A 20,783-nucleotide genomic window follows, 5' to 3' on the forward strand; every position below is an offset into this window, starting at 1 on the left:
GGGCTCCTGGGGGGACACGCCGCCTGACCCCGGGGACACGGCCCACGGGAAGGAGCCCTCGTGTGCGGTCAGGGTAGGGTCTCCCAGGGGTGGACACGCCGCCTGACCCCAGGGACACGGCCCACGGGAAGCAAGATAGCGACATCGCCTTGCGCCTTTCCAGGGCCCTGTGGCCTCGCCCTGCGAGGCTGTTTCTGGGCTCGTGCTTGTGGCCCGCGCAGGACAGAGGAGAAGATGTGGGCGTTCCTTCTTCCCACGGTTTTGTGCGGGTCTGAAGAAGCTTTGAAGTGCAGCAGACACTGGTGGGTTCCTGGTTCTGTGGACCAAGAAGCCTCACGGGGAGGCCGGTCTCACTCCGAGTGATTATCCCCCAAGAGCAGCATCGGTCGGTCCGCGACGGGTCCCCCCCGCCGCCAGCCGGCTTCTTGCTCCCGCTTGGACCGCCTCTTCGTGCGTGTGCGCGGGTGCTGGCCGCAGAAGGAGGAGGCAGCTCTTGGCCTCCCTTGCCGAGACGTGGGCGCGCAGGAGGCGCGGCAGGAGGAGGGAGCCTCGGGCCCTTTGTCCCGCTTGTGTTTTGAAGGCCACAGCGGAGGGGCTCCGGGGGGCTCAGTCGGTTGAGCATCTGACTCCTGGTTTCGGCCCAGGTCGTGGGATCGAGTCCCCGGGACACCCAGCCACACGCTCCGCAGCGGGTCTGTGGGAGATCCCCTCCCCCTGTGCTCCTCCCCCCACGCTCACTCGCGCTCCATCTCTAACAAATACATAAAATCTTTTAAAAGCAAAAGAGAAGAACAGTGAAACGATGTCTTGCCTTGTACAGCAAGATGCCAGTCTTCTCTGTAGGAGGTGACCTTATCCTACAGGAAAGCGCCCGTCATGGGGATCCCTGGGTGGCGCAGCAGTTTAGCGCCTGCCTTTGGTCCAGGGCCTGATCCTGGAGACTCGGGATCGAGTCCCACGTCGGGCTCCCTGCATGGGGCCTGCTTCTCCCTCTGCCTGTGTCTCTGCCTCTCTCTCTCTCTCTCTCTCTCTATGTCTATCATAAATAAATAAAAATAAATCTTAAAAAAAAAAAGAAAGCGCCCATCAGCAGCCAGACAGGCTTCCCGGCGTCCTGCATGGGGCCGACACGCTGCACAGAAGCACGTTTTGAGGAGTGACGCTGCGCCCACAGCGATCCTGCTGAGCACTCTGACCTGTTTTGGAAAGGATGGTCTGCCGTGAGCGTTCCTGCCGGGACAGGACTCGTCTGTAGCTCGTTGTCTGTGGTTGGGACCCCGGAAGTCACGGCCTGCGCGGCCTGTGGGTCAGGCGCGGTCGAACGGAGGGCCGTGGGCGTCTCCGTGCGGGGAGCAGCCCGTGTGGGATGTGGCTGGATCCGGGGCGGGGGAAGCAGGCGCGGGGCACTCGGGGTCTCATCTGTACCGGGTGCCCAGACAGGCGGCTGGTGGGGTCAACGTCGGCGTGTCCACAGCCGAATCCCCACGCACGCCCAGAGCTCCTAGGCCGCTCCGCCGGGCAGGCCCCTGTCCTCGTCCCCCTCGTGGGCCCTGGCCTGGCCCGGGGCCGCGGGACCCCGCCTGTCACACACCTGACCGGCTCTCTAACTACTCCTGAGACGAAACCCGCCGAACCCAGGTCACGTGGGTTTCCATTTCTGCTGCCCCAGGGGACGGGCCTGGGTGTGCCCCTCAACGCCCGCCCCACTGCTCCCCAGAGACCCCACCTCTCCAGGGCACGACCGCCCCCAAGACCCAGGTCGGAGGTTCCCGAGGTGCCTCCTGGTGCGGCTTGTGGGGAGGCTGCAGAGGGGTCCGCAGGTGGAGCCGGCGGGAGCACGTGGCCCCCCACTCGCGTCTCCAATCCCGTGCAAGAAGGCAAGACCCTCGGCACAGCCCCTGGCCAGCCTCATGCTCCGTGGCGGCTCCGGTGAGCGCCGGGCCCGAGGTGGCGTCTGCGTCCCGGGGGAGGACCCGTGGGGCTCAGGGTCCTGGCGCCTGGGGCGGGCCCAGCAGGTTCAGGGACCCGGACAGCAGACACGCACATGTAGTGTGGCCTGTAGGGCCGCAACCAGCGCGGCTCCAACATGCAAATGACACTATCCGCGTGGTGGCGTGCTGTGGTGAGAAGCGAGCTTGTAGACGCCGAGACAGGGCTCTGTGTGCATGTGCCCGTGTGTGTGCACGTGTGTGCATGTATGTGCGCGCCTCATGCCCCGCATGCTTGCTCCTTTGCGGTGTCTCGTGGCCTCGGGCACATGCGTTACCCCATCAGCGCCATCTCCCTGTCCCTGTCCCTGCGGGGACTGCGTGGGGGTGTGTAGAGCGAGGGTGGAGTGGCGATATGTGTGCGAGAGGCCGGACGGAGCCCACGCTGAGGCTGCTTCTCCTCATGGATGGAAACGTGGACCTTGACTGTGTTTTAGGTGGTCAGGTGGTCATCGTCCAGAGCACGGGATCTGGAGGGACAGGGTTGGGGCCGAAGCCAGTCACCAGGCTTGTCAGCTGCCCCCCCGGGAGGGGACGCGGTCCCGATGGTGCAGCATGGGGACCCTTCCCAGGGTCGACAAACAGGCCTGCGCATGGTGTCTTCTCATCTCGGGTGGACGCTCCAAGCTCCGTCACGAGCAGAAGGAACCCACGGCCTGTGCGTCAGCCTCACGGCCTGAGGGCCTCCAGTTCTGCAGGGACCGCAGCGCACGCGGGCCGTACTTCCCCCGGGTCCCATCCCGGGTCCCCGAGAGGCAGCAGCAAGCCCCCCAGGAGCCCTTGGTGTGGCCGGTCCTCCCCTCCCATCCATGACAGTTTCTGCACATGGCCTGGTTTGTCCCCAGGGAAGCCCTTACTGCCGATCCCTGAAACCCGGGGTGGGGTGCCCCGGAGTGCCGAGCCCACCGGCCGTGGTGTCTGTGGGTGTTTGCTGCGACGGCAGCCGTGGCCATGGGGACAGAATCCTGAAAAGGCTGAGCAGATGCTCTGACTGCAGAGCCGTGTGGCCGGGCTCCGCGGGGCGGTGGGAGGGGACGGGGGGGACGGAGAGGAGGTGGGGCCTGGACTGGGGGTGGACACAGCCTGGGAGGGGGAAAGGAGGAGGGGAGGGGGACAGAGGTCGTGTGGACGTGGTCAGGGGTCCGGCCTGGGGAGAGTAGAGGATAGGGGGACAGAGGTCGTGTGGTCGGGACTGGGGTGGACATGGTCAGAGGTCGGGCCTGGGAGGGGAAGGAGAGGGAGGGGGGACAGAGGACACGGGGTCGGCATGTGTCCTGGGCCAGAGGGGAGGACCGTCCGCTCGGGAGGTGGCTCGGGGACGGGGTCAGACTCTCGTCCCGACTGACACGTCTATCTGGCCGTCGTCTGCGCAAGGACGTGAGGGTGGGCGGCGTGGACTGATGCGCCGTGTTGTCACAGAGAATGCAGGAAGCGGCCGGGCAGCCCTTTCCGTGGCAGCTGCGTGGGCCAGCGGGGCCTGCAGAGCCCGGGGCCCCCTTGGGGCGTAGGCAACAGACGCTTCTGTGCTCGGAGTTCTGGGCCAGACGTCCCCGCGCAGGTCCCGTGGGGCTGGAGCTGCTCGGGGCCTCCTCCCGGCTTGCACACGGCCGTGTCCTCCCCGGGTGGGGACAGAGCGCCGGCGTGTCTTCCCATGAGGACAGCAGCCCTGCGGGGTCAGGGCCGCACTCAGGTCACCCATCCCCAGGGTCGTGCCCGCGGGGCATCGCGGCTGGAGCTCGCGAATCACGGCAGTTACGTGTGGGGAGCCTTTGAGAAAGGCTGCGCGTGGTCAGGACTGAACCAGGGCCGTGGGGCGCTCCGTCGTAAATCAGAGGCCGTGTGCGCGGTGAAGTCCCGTGGACGCCGAGCACGCCGAGGTCCACCTGCCGGGTCGTTGCGTGGGGGCTCCTGGCGCCGCGGTTCCCAAGGACCCCAGGGACCCCGAGACCACGACTCACCTTTACTGAAAGACCCACGGTTACTTCCTACACCGCTTCGCTCTTGTACTTTTTAATTGAATTGGAGATGGCCTTTAGGTCTGGGTTTCAAAGCTGGGAACCTAATTTTGGGGGCCGTACGTGCTGGTCGCGTGGCCGCGGCTCCCGTGGGCCCCGGGCCGCACTGCAGGTGCCGTGGGTGTGGCCCCCCCTCGGGCCGTGTGCACACCGTGGCTCCCTCTTCCCGCAGGTGCAGCGCGTTTGAGGTGCTGGCTCTGGACGGGGTCAGCACGGGGATCCTGCAGTTCCGCTCGGCCCAGGAGGGCGCCGCCTGGCTGAGAGCCGTGTCTGCGAACATCAGGGACCTGACGCTGCAGAGTGTGAGCAGACGCCCCGTGATTTAGGCCTCCACGCTTTGTCCACGAAATAGTGTGATGCTTTCGTTATTTATGATGGACCCTAAAATAGTTATAAGATTAATAGGGAAGCATGTAGTTGTCTTCAACACACCATCAAACCCCCCCCCGCTGCCCCTCCTCACCCTGCAGCAGCACCTGCCCCCCATCCCCACGCCCCCTTCCCGTCCCCAACCCCCACTACCCCACCTCCCGCTGCGCATCCTCAACCTGCAGCAGCACCTGCCCCCAGTCCCCACCTCCCTGCCTGTCCCCACCCTGCAGCAGCACCTGCCCCCATCCCAACCCCCTGCTGCCCGTCCCCACCCTGCAGCAGCACCTGCCCCCAGTCCCCACCTCCCTGCCTGTCCCCACCCTGCAGCAGCACCTGCCCCCCTTCCCCATCCCCCACCCATCCCCACCCTGCAGCAGCACCTGCCCCCCCCGTCCCCACCCCCTGCCTGTCCCCGCCCTGCAACAGCGCCTGCCCCCATCCCCCACCCCGCAGTCCCCCCCTTTCCACACCCCCTGCTTCCCGGAAGCTGTGAGACGGGCTAACCGAGCACATTCCCGTATCTGGGAAGCGGCACGGTGCTCGACTTCGGTTCTGCAGCCCGGCGCGTCTCTAGGACCCGAGTGTTCAGACCTGACATTTCAAATTCCGCAAGAATCTGGGTGGACTAAAAGCAAAGAGAAAAGCAAGCAGGGGAGGTGGGTGGGTGCGTGCCGGTGCCCACGGCAGCCCCAGGCCGGGCGAGTCTTAGGTGCTCCCGCAGGCCGAGCCCAGAGGAGGGAAACGCCGTCGCCCCCGGAGCCAGGCTCCCCGCCCCCCGCCCCGCGCGTCACTTCTGGGCCTCCCCCCACCCCGCGGCTGCATCCCAGGACCTTGGGGCCACTTCAGTGAAGGAGCTCACGGAAGGGGAACCCCTGGGATCCCCAGAGCAGCAGGCGTCTTCCCCATTTTTCCAGATGTTGACACATAAACATCTCCCATCCCAAAGCCTCACTCACGCAACGTGCTGACCTGACACAGAATGATTTCCGTGAGTTGACCTTAGGACTCCTTTCCGTTGTGAGGATTGCTGCCGTCGTGGTTTGGTTTTTGGGTGAGAAATGCCCCGTGGAACACACAAGCTCCCAGGGACGCCCCGTGCGGCTCCGACAGGTGGGACACTCGTGGCATTTCGGTTCTCGTCCCGCTGACACCTTGCCTCCCTCTCTCTGCAGGTGAGGATGGCGAACAAGTGCTGTTCCTCCTGTGACCAGGTGGGTCCTGCAGTTTTCACGCTGAGCATGCGCGAGTCTCCACAAGCAGCTCCTCCTGGTTTTGGAACTTGATTTGGGACTTTGGGGGGTGAGTCGGGTCCTTCCCCCAGGGCAGGAGGAATGGCCTGGTCCTCCCTCCAGGCGACACGGGCTCCGGGCGGCTGTGTGTCTGTGGGGGAGGCGGGTGCCGGGTAAGCCGAGGGGTGTTCCTTGTTGCAGACACACCTGCATGATGTGGCTTCGTGCGACTTCCAGACACTTCCTCAACCGGAGAGCTCTGCCCCGGAGAGGCCTCTGGCCAGCAGATGGTGGGGGGTCAGGGGAGCCTGCACCCTGGGCAGGTGGCGTCCCCGCAGTGACCCAGGCCTGCTGACCAGGATCCACCCCTCAGTCCTCAGGGCAGAGCCAGCCATGGTGGGCTGCCTCCCCGATCCGGGGTGCCCCCCACTAGGTCTGTGGGTTCACAGGGCTGAGCCGCCTCCTCGATCCTGGGTCCCCCCCACTAGGTCTATGGGTTCACAGAGCTGAGCCACCTCCCCGATCCGGGGTCCCCACCACTAGGTCTGTGGATTCGCAGGGCTGAGCTGCCTCCCCGATCCAGGGTCCCCCCACTAGGTCTGTGGGTTCGCAGGGCTGAGCCACCTCCCCGATCCGGGGTCCCCACCACTAGGTCTGTGGGTTCACAGGGCTGAGCCACCTCCCCGATCCGGGGTCTCCCCCAAGTCTGTGGGTTCACAGGGGTGACCCCTCTGCCCAGGCAGTTTGAGCAGCAGAGGAGGAAGCTTGGAAGCCACCCTGTTGGTCGTGTCCCTCCCGAGAAAGTGCAGCTGGGGCTGTGAGCGTGGGCAGCGAGTTCCCATCACGCCTGGGTGGGTGTGGGGTGTGGGCGCCCGCTCAGGGCGCTGGGTGCAGCCCTCGCACAGCCGGCCCAGGTCAGGAGGCCTGCGGCCCGGGGAGCCCGCGTGTGCAGGGCGGGAGCAGGGCTGCTGGAGCTGGGCCCTCCAGTCAGTGGCCGTAAGCGGCACGGACGCAGAGGATGCCCCGTTGAGCTCGCCTTTACCTCTTGTCACGTTTTTCTTGATCACGACCAGTCCGATCCGCATTCAAGAGCTGAGGCTGCTTGGCTGTTCATCAGCGAAAGTTCTAGCTCGTCCCCAGATTAGTAAGGTTCCTCTCTGTCCTTGCATCAAATGCCATTGTCTTGCTCCGCGCTGTGTCTCCAAGGTGGAGGCCCTCGTGGACTCGTCCACGGGGGACGGAGCTCCATGGCCCACGTGCAGAGTGTGTCCTCACCCGTTGGGTTGGCGTCGGCCGGACACCGGACCGGGCCCGTCCGCTCGCCTCCGGGAACGGTCCCCCCCCACCTTGATCCTGGACATCAAGATCGGCAGCGCGTCCCACGGGGTGGTTCTCACGACACCGCCGGACAGAGGGACGCTCGGTGTCCTAGGAATGCGGCGTTTCCGTCGCTGGGTGGGACGCTGCCCGGACTCCGTGGAGGGCCCCCGCGGTCCGCGGTCCTCACAGGAGGGCAGGCGCGCCGCCCGCAGCTTCCACGGGGCTCGAGCACCACGCGCGGAGGAGCAGCTCCAGGCCGGCATCGCGCGTGCCTTGTCTGGTTAGGGTCTCAGCAGAGCTCAAAGCAACTTAAAGCTCTCCGAGGAACAAAACCCCCGAAACCGAGAACACGAGGTGGTCGGGGCGGGAGACGGCAGCGCAGTGGGATCATCTTGCTCTCGCTTCATCTTGGCGCGGTGTTATGACTTAAACCGCGTTTGTGCAAGGCTCCTCAGTGCCCCCGTGTCATTAACACCTGTGTCCTGGTCCCAGGTAAGCCCTTTCCTGGTGACAGTTTGGCCGGAGTAACATCTGAGCCGCAGTCTCTTCCGTAAGGTCACAACGCTTTAATGCGTAACCTAAACACTTTTCTCTGACCTTAAAATTTCTATGTTATGGCTTCTCAGGGGCTCGAGTTAGTTTATTAGGAAGGAAATATCAGAGATGGGTGTTACCGCGTGGGTTTATTGCCGCACCACCCCTGCCGTGTCTCACTGTGCTCTTGGCAGGGGACTAGTGCACTTTTTTTCCAGGAAGTAAACATTTTGTCTATGTGATAGGAATTTAGTGAAATTGGGCCCTTTAAGAACAAGAAGTAATGCTTTTCTCATTCTAAGCAGTTAATTCCTGATTTTGATATGTAGCAAGGATATATAATATTTGAATAAATATTTGAAAAAATAAGTGTATTTAGGAACCCCTGAAATTGGCAAAAAACAAATCTAAAGTAGAATTAGAAGATCATAGAAAAGGCCTGGAGTGTGTGTGTATATATATATATATTTAGACTCATATTTAGTGAATAAGATGACTGTATACTTTGCCATCCAAACAGAGGCAGGCCCTTCTGGGATGACGGCCAGCCTAACAGGGACAGTCATACATTTAAAATTTCCCTGGGCTATATGTTGGCAAATTGAACTCCAATTTAAAAGAGAAAAAGAAATAAGAAATAAAAATCATATCGTGACCTGTAACTAAAAAAGTCACAGAATGTTGATAAAATATAATAAAAATCATTGAAATGTGAAAAAAAATTTCCCTGGGCAAACCAGAACACATGTTCCCTGCTAAAATAGCAAATAGCTCTGTACATTTCCAAATGAAATTTCACCTGGAAAACTTGAGTTAAAGAGAACTGTGAACGCCTTATTCACCAAATCCAAAAGGAACCCGAATCTCAGGTAACATGGGCTTTTTCTGTAAAGGACCAGCTGTACAGCGTCATCCGAAGGACACTTAACTAATTATCTTGACTCATTCAAGTGGGAAAAAAAAAGGGCTTTCCTATGGAAATGGCACCAGAAGAGATAAATGAAAATATGCTCATTTGTTATAATGGTCGTGTTCTCTTAATTTAATCATAGTGATGTGATCAGGTAGGTGTTCATAAAAATATAATATACGTTTCTTGGAAACACAATAAGCCATTAGAAAATTCATAATGTAAAACATAAAATTAGGTAACCTTAAGATTATTTATGAACTACATATACCTAAAAAAGATTTCATAAAGTAGGCAAAGTTTCCAATAACAGCTAAGCTCTAATTTATCTCTGCTAATTGATCCAGGCCGAAGTCAATTATATATGGAATTTCATTAAGTTTACGTAGTTTATAGGCATTTCAGATGATTAATAGTCAGAGTTTTATGAAATTTCTTTCTGTGAGTTTCCATTTGCATCTTGACCAGGACATCTTTCACCAGGTGTGGGAACTGTCCTGCAAACCGCAGAGGCAGGATGACACCCCCCACCCGAGCCCCCAGGACAGTGACCAGCCTGCTACGGGAATGGCCCCTCCAATTCCTGGGACAGTGACGCACCTGCTACAGGGAGGCCCCCCAGCTCCCGGGACAGGGACGCACCTGCTATAGGGACGACCCTCCCAGCCCCTGGGATAGTGATGCACCTGCTAGGGCTTGGGTCTAATCTCAGAGGTTTCCGTCTGCAGGTTGTGCACATGGGGTGGGTCATCGAGAGACTCGAAGACACCGGCTCCTGCCAGACCTGCTGTTCCAAGTTCCTAGTGCTGAAAGGCTCGTCCCTGCACGTGTTCAGCACGCCGCCGGTAAGGACGCTTGGGTTCCCGGGGGAGGGGCCGCCCACCTGAGGGGCAGCGGGGTCAGGGGAGGTGAGACCGTTTTTATTCTACAGGACAGGCCTCGGGGGTGCATCTGTGTTAATGAGGCCCAATTGAGGGGAGATTTGGTTGTATAGAAAGTTGGTTCTGGCCTGGTGCTCAGGAGCACCTCGCCATCTCTGGAGGAGTCTGGGGGCCCCGCGGCTCTGAGCTCCACATGAGCCCTTGTCAGGCCAGGGAGCTCCAGCCACTCACAGAGTGAGACATGTCGGGCATCTGGCCCCATGTGGACCCACCTGTCACTGCATCGGGGAGGCAGCTCAGGGGCGGAGGGGGACATGCTCCCGGGCATTGCTCCCGCACCCGTCCCGGAGCGGCTCCCACGACCCACCCTAACCCTCCCGGCTCACCTGGGGAGTCCCGTCCTAGTAATGCCCGTGGAAAACTAAAAGGCGAAGGCCGAGGTATTTATAAATATTCAATCCGAGGATAGCGCGAGTTCACTTATGTGCATGCCTCCTAATGTCATTAAGTTTAAACGTCCCTGGTGACCTCAACTGTCGGTGCTAAATATCACCTGTAAAATCAGAGTGAAGTAAATGCTCCCAGGACAGGCTTGTATTAAACGGAGATTTACGTGGGAGTTGTCTGTCCTGACAAAATCCTGGAAGTGCACTCGGGTCTGGGAGCATCTCACCTGCACCCACCTCTGCTTCACCACGCCTGGCATCACGCCTCTCGGGGTGTGCGTGGGCCACAGAGTATCCATCCCCGTGTGTGCGTGGACCACTGAGTATCTATCCTGGGGTCCTTCCTGGGAGCCAAGAGGCCGGGGCGCTGTTGTCTCGGCAGTAAGTCTCGACCCCTGGCCTGATGCTCCGGGTAGAAGCAGCAGGTGTGAGTTGTCCCTTGTCCCGTGGCAGACGATGGTCTGTAGTCCTGTGACAACATCTTGGTCCCTCAGGGGACGCTCTTGGGTGTCTCCCCGCTTAGGTGGGACAGGATGGCTGGGGGCTGGAATTGGGTGCTTCCCCTGCTGGGGTAGAGGGGGCCCCAGCAGCAGTGGCCCTGGCTCAGTGGCCCCCAAGGTGCCCGGGAAGAACTGTGCTCTGGGGCATTCCAGAAGGCTCTGGGGGGACATCCCCTGTCGTTTTCTGTGGGAACCTGGCTGGGCTCCTGCAGGGGAACCTCGCAGTGTTGAGTGGCCTTGCTGACCCCATGATTGGGGGCCCTGCTGGTTTGACCTCTTGGGGTCGCACACCCGGACCCCCCACAGTTTGCTCCCAAAGGTCCGCGTCCTCCTGCCGGCGCAGGTCGGGGCAGTGGGCTCCCCTCCAAGGCGCCGCCCTGGGGGCCCAGCTGACCTGGATCCTCCTTACGGCCCGTGTGCACCAGGTTTTCACTTGTACCGTAGGGCCAGTGACTTGCAGCCTCCTCGCGCACCAGACACGGGGTTATGCGGGCTTAAACAAATCGTTCTCATGCATTATCCAAAATAACAAAAGTCTACCTTTAAATGGGGACTGGAAAGATTGTATAAGACAGTAAGGAGTTTTACTGCGAAAATACCAGGAAAAGAGGAGCTTCACAAATAAGCTATAAATTCCTAGTTGTTGGCTGTGGGCCGTGACCCGAACCTGCCCATGTGCCAGCGCAGGACTTGACGAGTGTTGTTACCTTTACCGACAGTGTCCGAAGTGTGGGCGCCGGACAGTGGATGGCAGCCGGCACGCCCCACGGGACCGCGGTGAGCATTGAGAAGCGGCACTAGGACATTCAGAAATGTGTTTGAAACTCTAGAACATGTCAATTTAACTGATAAACTTTGCTGTTAGCATTCTGCAGCTTCTCACTGCAAAAGCACCACATGAAATACAGCAAGTGAATTTATTCCGAAATATGTACAGGTACTTGGCCGGCCCTTGGACGTCGTAGCCTGGAGCTGGTGGCAATTTGCCAGTAACGATTCCGCTCGGCCCCCAAATCTGTAGCAATCGCATGTTAAGTTTTTTTTTTGTTTTTTAATTTTTATTTATTTATGATAGTCACACAGAGAGAGAGAGAGGCAGAGACAGACAGAGGGAGAAGCAGGCTCCATGCACCAGGAGCCTGATGTGGGATTCGATCCCGGGTCTCCAGGATCGCGCCCTGGGCCAAAGGCAGGCGCCAAACCGCTGCGCCACCCAGGGATCCCCGCATGTTAAGTTTTTATTGTCTGTATTTATGCTACGGTGACACGAAACACGAGGGTTCTGAACCTGAGACAGACTTGCTGTGACTCCCCGCACATCTCAGCGCCAGTTTCCGGGCGCCACTGCATTCCACACGGACAGAGGTCTGAGCAGAGGGGGGACGCAGCCCAGGGGAGACTCTGCCCTGCTGACCATGCAGACAGGGCTCTGTGGAGACGTGGGCTGCAGCCCGTCACCTGTGAGGAGACAGGTGGCTCCAGGCAGGCAGGTCCGCAGGTGTCCCTGACGTTTCGCTTTCGCTGTCCCATTTCCGTCCCCGCTGCCTCTCCTCTTTCTTTCACTCAGAAAGCCTGAGCACACTCACGGAGCCTGGCTCTCAACACGTCAAGTCACAACACTTGAGTAAGTTTCTGAAAGGTCCAAAGATTCTCTGCCGGATACTCCAGGAAGAGCTGGAAGAGAGTCATGTGTCAGGGATGGTTTCTGAGCTCCCTCAAGATGAAGCAAAGGGACAACACTGATGCCAATCAGGGAAACGAGGGACAAGGGGCTGGAAGAGTCAGGGGCACGGGGGGCGTGCACACTCCCGGCTCCGGGTCCAGGTGTCGGGGCAGAGGCGGGGCCCGGAGGGGGGCTGGCCCATCTCCCAGGCCCACAGGTGCTCCCAGGTGCTCCCAGGTATGGGTTAAAGCAGGATCGTTCTCAGCCGCCTTCCTTCCCACCAGCCGGTTCTTTCTGACTCGCAAATTGGGATCTGAGGAACCGTGAGCTCCTCCTGTTGGCAAACATCAGTAAAGTGTGTTGATGACAGTTACAGGGCCAGTTTCACAGCGTCTCACACATTAACGTGTGAATTCCGTGGCAGTTACCTATGAACGTGCAGGAAACACCAGAGGCAATTGTAAGAATGTCAATTAGGCAAATGTATTCTATCATCTAGAATTTTTTTTCCTAAAAAGAAATAGTTTAATTGAAGCTCTGTAGGCTGCAGCGATGCCAGACGATCGCGTGTCTAATGCAGAATTACTGTGTCGCCCCTGGGGCTGCACGGTAGGTGTCCCGATACTATTAACAGACAGATACTACCTCCCATGGCCTAAAATTTCTGCTACATTCAAAATCAAATGTGGTCCCGAAACGTAGAAACTGCCGACTCTGACTCCGTGCCCGGGGAAGAGTATCAGTGGCAGGTGCTTACAGACCTTCCCGTTTGTGGCAAAGTCTGGTTATTCCCCTTTCGTTGCCTGCTGGTTGGAAAGGTTGAGGTGCCCCGTGGGTCAGGGTTCCTTTCCCCGCTGAGTCCCCGGGAAGGCGCGTGAGGATCCGGGCTCCGCTCCCATCCCCGTCTCTGCGACAGGCAGGCGTGGGCTCTCCTCGGAGCGCCGCTCCTCGTCCTCTCCTGCCGTGAGGAGATCTCCCCCGCTCCCCCGAGAGGCCGTGCAGACTGGCCACGTGCACCTGAGGACCTCGGGTGTAAGGACGTGACGTCACAGAGCATCTAGTTCGCAAAGCCAGCAGGCCCGACTGAGGATGATCTCCGCGCAAGGACGGTCTCCTCGCTCACTCTCCACCTTCCTCCCCAACGTCTGTCCGTCTTCCTTGCCTTGTGAAACGGTCACACCTGGACTGTTTTCTTCACAGTCCCCACAAAGAGTCGTCACTGGCCCATATATTTAAGACACAGCTCAGATCTGCTCGGGCTGGGGTGGGACCTGGGGACCTGCATTCCAGGCAAGCTCACAGGCGGTGCTGGTGCTGCTGGTTCACATGGCCTCACACCTGCAGAGCTTTCTAATACATCTAATACATTTTAAGTAAATTTACTTAAGATTAAAAGTTCAGGGCAGCCCGGGGGGCTCAGTGGCTTAGCGCTGCCTTCTGTCCAGGGCGTGATCCTGGAGACCCGGGATCAAGTCCTGCGTCGGGCTCCCTGCACGGAGCCTGCTTCTCCCTCTGCCTGTGTCTCTGCCTCTCTCTCTCTCTCTCTCTCTCTCTCTATCTCTCTCTCTGAGTCTCTCATGAATAAATAAATTTAAAAAATTATAAGTCCAGGCCTCTGAGCCCCACTCCACGCTTGCCAGCTCTGAGTCACCCAGATGGTGCCGGCCCCTGCCTCCTGACGGGCTTCGCGGGCAACTCATGGCTGTGCTCGGTTGAGATCTCACCCCATCACTCACCGCTGCCCTCCAACCTCTGATTCTGAACTTAGATCAACCCTCTGATTACACACAGATATGTGGACACACACACACACACACACACACACGTGTAATCTGTCACTTTACTAATTCCGGAGATGCTGGTCGCATCCTGGGAAAGGCCATGTCCTGCATCATCCCTCCGTGTGCGGTGGCCGGGTTTACTGTGGGATGTGCACAGCCCAGACACTTTGCAGAGTCAGAACTAATGAAACAGAAGGTGAAAGGAGCCCCGAGGGGCATCCTGGGTCCCTTGGGGGCCATTTGCATCAAGCAGGCCCTTAGGAATGCCTGGTGCTTGTGCTTTTGCTGAATCGGAGGAGCGTTCACAGTTGCGAAGCTTGAGGACGGCAGAGCCACGCGCTGACGCAGGCGTGCATAGTGCAGGTTCACAGCAGCGAGGAAGCTCAAGGGAGAATGTTCTGGACACTGGGGTTGTTTTCTTTGTGTTTCTGTGATTCTCCAAAATACAGCCGCGTTGTTGTTTCTGGGAAAGTTGAACAGTGTGTCCAGGTTCATCCTGTGGCTCCGTGCTCTCCTGCGCCCCAAAGTGACCTTCCAGGTACCACTCTCACTGACCTTCTTGCTTTTATATTTTACCTTTTGCATCATTGTTTTGGTGTTTTTGTTTTGTTTGTTTGTTTGTTTTTTTAAATCACAGGAGCAGTGACTTAACTCTGGGTCCGTTGATATTTAAGTGGCAACACATCCCTGTGATTTTCGTGTCATTAACTGCTCGGTGAAACGTTTCGAGGAGATGGGTTTGAAATGCCTGGTTGCGTCCCCGTGTTTATTTGGTGGAACGATTTCGAGAAGGTCACCACTTGGCACGTCAAGTACCTTCAACATTTCAAAGACACAGTGAACCTCTGATTAGTTTCATTTTTTTTTTTTATCTGTAGTTTTAACAGCTGGAAAACAAGTGCCGGGTGAGCAATAAACATCAGGATGTGTCACGGTGTTGACTATTTCAGGTCTTCTGCGGGAACAGCTCTGCTGTAGATACCCGTGGACTGAATCGTCAGCTGTGTCCAAAAGTTGGATGAGTTGATCATGATTATTGTTAAAAGAGTTGCAAAACCCAACGGCAGGCCAATCAAAAACATGTTGATAAGCTAATAAATTTGTATTATTTCTGGAATGGAACAAACTAGTAAGTTTAGTCCTAAACCACAAGACTGGACACACGCTGGAGGTCACGCTGCAGCAAACGCACGGACTCACCCACGCTCACACACACTAGCTCTACACTTGACCTAGAATTGGTCCTTAGTTCAGTGTAAAGGGAATCCGAAATGAATCGTATGCCTGCACCTGCACAGGCGTAGTGGATGAGCCCCACACACACCGGCGAGCTGTGCCACGCGCCGACGGAGGCGAGCCGGGCTACTCCTCACATCCACCACCACGTACGAGGTCCGGCGTCCCTGCCGTCCTGCTCGTGGCTTAGAATGTAGTTAAGGCAAAGACATGGCGACTCCCTCCATTGCTGGAAATGTTCGCATTTGTCCAACTAAAAGTCGTGGTTTTTTTTTTTTTTTCACGTACACTGTGCAGCCTCCTCCAGCCTCACCGAGGCGTACCCAGCAAAGCCACAGTCCTTTAAAGTGTGCAGCGTGGTTGTTTGACGTCTGTGTACACGGACGCCGTGAGCGGCCTCCCCGGCCGAGTTAACGAGCATACACAGCGTCTCCTGTAGTTCCTTGGGCAAGGAGGAGGATGCTTATGGTTTATGTGTGTGTTTTACATTTCTTACAGGTGAGCACGTTAGACTGGGGACGAGCAGAAGAAACCTACAACCTCTGTGAGGTCCTATTTAAACTCCACAAGGTGGGTGTCCTTCGTACAGGGGATGCTTTCGTATAAATAGGATGTGCCTCCGGGTTTAAGGAGTACATTGCAATAGTAAGATAAGCCGAACATCTTCTGTATTCACCCCATTTCCCATCCTCAGTGATGCCACCCTGTTGCTCATGAAGGCGGATGTGTGGGTGGGCGGGCGGGTGGATCGTGTGCACGAGTGGGATGTGCGCGTGCACTGGGGAGAGGGTGTCCCCGTTACCACCCCCTACAGTAACATCCTCCAGGATCTTCGGTTTATTGTCGTCCTTGCCGTTGTTTCCAATCAGTCAGATACGAGCCCGGGTCCTAAGAGTGCTTCTTATGAGGGGCTGGCCTGAGCTGGCCAGAGCGACGGATCCGTGTCCACTCCTACAGAGGGAAGTACTCATTGGCTAGGGACGGGCAAAGTGTCACCCGTTACACACACGCTGGGCCTTCCGAATCATCCCGCTTACTCGAACAGTTCCAGAGTAGCGCATCCATTGCCACAAAATCAGTTCTGTTTCTGCCGGGCTGACACCTCACCTGGGCCTGGCGGGGCCAGGGCTCGGGGCTCCCGCTTACCCGGGCCGTCGCGTGTTGCCCTGTCGGAGGGGAGGACAGCTGGCTGTGCCAATGCGATTCCACCAAGCGGCACAGGCCTAGGAGACACAGTTATCCCGTCGGTGGACTTTTAACAGACCTCAGGTTTGTAGAGGATTCGTTAAACCATGAAATCATACACCGGGGTTGGGAAGTGGAACCTGAGATGGAGAACGAGGGAAGGAAGTGAGCCGGGCCCCTGAGCGAGCCCAGGGGAGGGCGGCTGGGCACCCCTGAGCCACCGCTGCCCCATCCCAGCGGCCTCGGAGTGCTCCTGGCTGTGGCTGGTGCCCAGGCTGGTGGGGACGCTTGGGGGCTGCTCGGAGAGGACCAGGGGATGTCACCCCCCGTCATGGGGCAGAGGTGCAGGCGGCAGAGCTTTCCTGCCCTGACCCTCAACCCGCTGTGCCCGGACCCGCTGAAATCAGGCCGCCCCACAGTGTGCGGGCAGCAGGCGGGTGGTGACTGCGGCAGAGGGTTTGTTCTGTGTGAAGTGCGAGCTCTGGAGTCGGACGGGCGGACTCCCCGCCCTGAAGTGTAAGTTTCTCTTTTTTTTTTTTTTTTGTATATTTTTTATTTGAGTTCAATTTGCCAACATATAGCATAACACCCAGTGCTCATCCCGTCAAGTGCCCCCCTCAGTGCCCGTCACGCATTCACCCCCACCCCTGCCCTCCTCCCCTTCCACCACCCCTGGTTCGTCTCCCAGAGTTAGCAGTCTCTCATATTTTCACTCATTTTCTCTCCTTTCCCTTTATTCCTTTTCACTATTTCTTATATTCCCCAAATGAATGAGACCATATAATGTTTGTCCTTCTCCGACTGACTTACTTCACTCAGCATCATACCCTCCAGGTCCATCCACGTCGAAGCAAATGGTGGGTATTTGTCGTTTCTAATGGCTGAGGAATATTCCATGTATACATAAACCACATCTTCTTTATCCATTCATCTTTCGATGGACACCGAGGCTCGTTCCACAGTTTGGCTATCGTGGCCATTGCTGCTATAAACATCGGGGTGCAGGTGTCCCAGCATTTCATTGCATCAGTATCTTTGGGGTAAATCCCCAACAGTGCAATTGCTGGGTCGTAGGGCAGGTCTATTTTTACCTCTTTGAGGAACCTCCACACAGTTTTCCAGAGTGGCTGCACCAGGTCACATTCCCACCAACAGTGCAGGAGGGTTCCCCTTTCTCCCCATCCTCTCCAACATTTGTGGTTTTCTGCCTTGTTAATTTTCCCCATTCTCACTGGTGTGAGGTGGGATCTCATTGTGGTTTTGATTTGTATTTCCCTGATGGCAAGTGATGCAGAGCATTTTCTCATGTGCATGTTGGCCATGTCTGTGTCTTCCTCTGTGAGATTTCTCTTCATGCCTTTTGCCCATTTCATGATTGGATTGTTTGTTTCTCTGGCTGTTGAGTTTAATAAGTTCTTTACAGATCTTGGAAACTAGCCCTTTATCTGATACGTCATTTGCAAATATCTTCTCCCATTCTGTAGGTTGTCTTTGAGTTTTGTTGACTGTATCCTTTGCTGTGCAAAAGCTTCTTATCTTGATGAAGTCCCAATAGTTCATTTTTGCTTTTGTTTCTCTTGCCTTCATGGATGTATCTTGCAAGAAGTTGCTGTGGCCAAGTTCAAAAAGGGTGTTGCCTGTGTTCTTCTCTAGGATTTTGATGGAATCTTGTCTCACATTTAGATCGTTCATCCATTTTAGCTTCTTACTGTGTCAGTGAAGTCATCTGAGGAACAGGGGCCGTAATAACCACTGAGGGTGTCCCTACTGGGCGATCCTCTTTGCAGGGCTGTGTTGGTCAGTGTGATGCTGTTGCCCTGGCCATGGTGAGTGCTCACTCCTCACGGCCTCCCGGGCATCATTGGGGTCCCTTCCCGTCCTGTGCACCCCGGGAGCAGGGGTTCTCCACCACAGTCCACCTTGTCTTACATGAAGTCACCTGGAGGGAGATTTAAAGCGAAGCTGAAGATTTCATTTTATTTGAGACGTGGCCCAGACGTCTGCATTCATTCTACAGGCTTCCGCGGTGATGTTCACATGCAGCCAAATCTCAAAACTACTCGTAGCTGCCATGCAGCTGGTGGACGGCTCCCTGCAAATAAACACCCTTTTCTTGCTCTGACAAATCCCTTTGAGTCATTGGATAGAACCTTAGCGATCAGAGGTGTTGCTGTAGCAACACCCTTAACAAAACCCTGAGAAGATTAATTGGCTGCAACACTGGTCGTGATCGTAACTGTATTGACTTATTCCTCCTTCACGCGTTTCTTCTTCAAATGCTGCCTTTTCACTTACTTACTTTTCTGCAGTAGTTGAAACTCACTTGCCCACTTATTAGCTCATGCACTAAAATTAAAGTCCCAGAGACAGAGAGAGCGCGCGTGAGCTGCCTCTGTATTGATGATCTACTGCTGGGAAACAAATAACCCAGACGCATTGGCGTGTAGGACAACGCACGTTATCTCAGCCCCCGGGGCAGGCAGTGTCTATGCTGTTGCTCACAAGGCGACCAGTGGGATTCGGTTCCTGGAGGCTGTTGGACTGGGGGCCCTGCTCCTTGCCAGGGGCAGCCCCCTGAGCCTCGCCAGTGGCCCGCTCCATCAGAGACAACCCAGAACTCGCACCGTATTCATTGGTGAGGCTGAAGTGGAGGATCTGGGGGGCTACAGAATCAGGGTGCGGCCTCTGCTGCCGGGGTTCATTTAGAATTAGGAACACGGGCACAGCACACATGCGCACATGCCACACACATGGACACACTGCACCACACATGCATGCACACGTGCACACGCCACATCACATACATGCATGTGTCCACACATACCACATGTGCACACACATCACACGTGCACATGCAACAACACACATGCACACCCCGCACCACACACGCACATGTGCATATGCCACGCCAGACATGCACACCCATGCACGTGCCACCACATCACACACATGCACACACATGTACGCACCATATCACATGCATGTGTGCATGCACACGCCCGCACCACACACGTATGCACACACCCATGAGGCAGGAGTGTCTGACCGTGCACGAGGATAAATGCGTCTGGGGAGCCGCAGCGGTGGGCACAGTGCCGGGGGAGTCCTGCAGAGCGGACCCCAGGGTCAGCGGGGGAAGTCAGGGAGCCCATGAGCCTCCCACACACACATCAGCCGTCACTTTGCCCTGCACACCTGCACCTGGAAGCATCAGAAGGACACGTGCAATAAAAGCAGGGGGCCAACACCACGTTCAGGGGGATTTTGAGAATTAATGTTGAACATGCATGTCTTGCTCGAATGGCTGGCCTCTGCCTCAGGATACCTCAGAATCACAGTGAGGAGCCCCAGCACCTGGGCAGCCTCTGCCGCCGCACCTGAGCAACGGTGAACACGGCCCGCAGGCGCCCGCGTCCTCAGCGAGGCTGTCTGCCCTCTATCCCCTTCACGGACACGGCGGTGTCGGCAGAGTCCACGCAGAGGAACAGCACGGCAGGCTGGGTGTGCGCGCAGGCATGTGCGCGAGGAGGGCGCGGGCGTGCGGTGCTCGTGGCTGGGGCGGAGGGAGGGCGGCCCCCAGGCAGGTGTGCCCCGTGATCCCACGGCCGCCCGCCTGATGTGGGACGCGGACATGGCCCAGTCGCCGCTGCTAGGCTGGGTCCCTAGAGGCCTTGGAGAGACGTGCAGACGCCACAGCCCCCAGCCCCCGCCACCCACAGGGCACACGCTCTGGCCTTTGCCCTGGAAGTGTTTCCGCGTCCTTGTGCGCAGTCGGGGCCGCCGGGGTAACGTCCCTGACCCTGGGCCGAGGGCCCGCAGACTCGGGGGCTTCATGAGCAGGGGGTCCCCTTGCGCTGGCAGAGCTAGGTGGCGGAGGGGAAGTGCCCGCGGTGCCCGGTGAGTTCGGGGTGATGAGCCCGGTGAGGGCCTGTGGTGCTTTCACTGTTCGCTGGTTTTATGCCGAATGGGAGCAGGGGAGTCTCAGGACGTTACCTTTGCCGATCAAGTGACACATTGAGGCAGAAGCTGTTGGGACCAGAATTCAAGTGGAAGGTGCTTTTGCATGTAATTTGCTCAAAATCATGTTTCTCTGGGGCCCATTTCCACAGGAGCCATGTGCCTCCCGGTGTGGCCGGGGTCACCAGCGGTCCCCCCACGGGCTGGCAGCCGCGTCCCGGTCCTGGCATCCCTGATGCGGTCCTGGCAGCTCCAAGGCGTCACAGCGTAGGTCCTCGGCCCTCGGCCCATGTCCCGCGCCAACACGCGCCCGCTCTCTTCCAGCTCTGGCTCCCTGACGACTGCTGGCTGCACGCGGACTCCGGCCTGGAGCCTTGGGGCCTCGAGGACCCGCAGCCCTACTGCTTCAGCGTCCTGGTCGGCCACGGCCAGAGCCGCCGCTTCAGCGTGGAGCTGGGCAGTGAGCTGGCCGCATGGGCGACGTCTTTCCAAAGAGCCACCTTCATGGAAGTGCAGCGAGCAGGGGTGAGTGCCTCCCGCCCCGCGGGGACGTGTGCGGTGCCCGACGCCGTTCGGCCGTCGGCCGCTTGTTCTGGGCCAACAGGACTCTCACGGTGGAGCCCTCTCGCCTGCGTCGCCAGGCCCAATGGCGTCCTCCCGGAGGTGCATGCGGGGCGCGGTGGCGACGGGTCCAAGCCCGGGTGCTTCGCATCTCCGCGCGGCGCACGTCACGTCTGCAGGGAGCCACGCGCGTTCCCTCCGAGCC

At 57.8% G+C, this 20,783-nt stretch overlaps 1 protein-coding gene across 1 annotated transcript in view; it reads left to right on the forward strand.

The window, feature by feature from the left end:
• SNTG2 (syntrophin gamma 2) overlaps nt 1-20,783 on the forward strand; it is an 85,557-nt gene that overhangs the window by 44,545 nt on the left and 20,229 nt on the right. Inside the window, exons 11-15 of the mRNA XM_049096046.1 lie at nt 4,176-4,305; nt 5,548-5,586; nt 9,097-9,213; nt 15,374-15,445; nt 20,342-20,542. Of these exons, the coding sequence (XP_048952003.1) occupies nt 4,176-4,305; nt 5,548-5,586; nt 9,097-9,213; nt 15,374-15,445; nt 20,342-20,542 (559 nt within the window). The remainder of the gene's footprint in view (nt 1-4,175; nt 4,306-5,547; nt 5,587-9,096; nt 9,214-15,373; nt 15,446-20,341; nt 20,543-20,783) is intronic.

Source organism: Canis lupus, chromosome 17 (genome assembly GCF_003254725.2).
Source record: "Canis lupus dingo isolate Sandy chromosome 17, ASM325472v2, whole genome shotgun sequence".
Taxonomy (NCBI): Eukaryota; Metazoa; Chordata; class Mammalia; order Carnivora; family Canidae; genus Canis; species Canis lupus.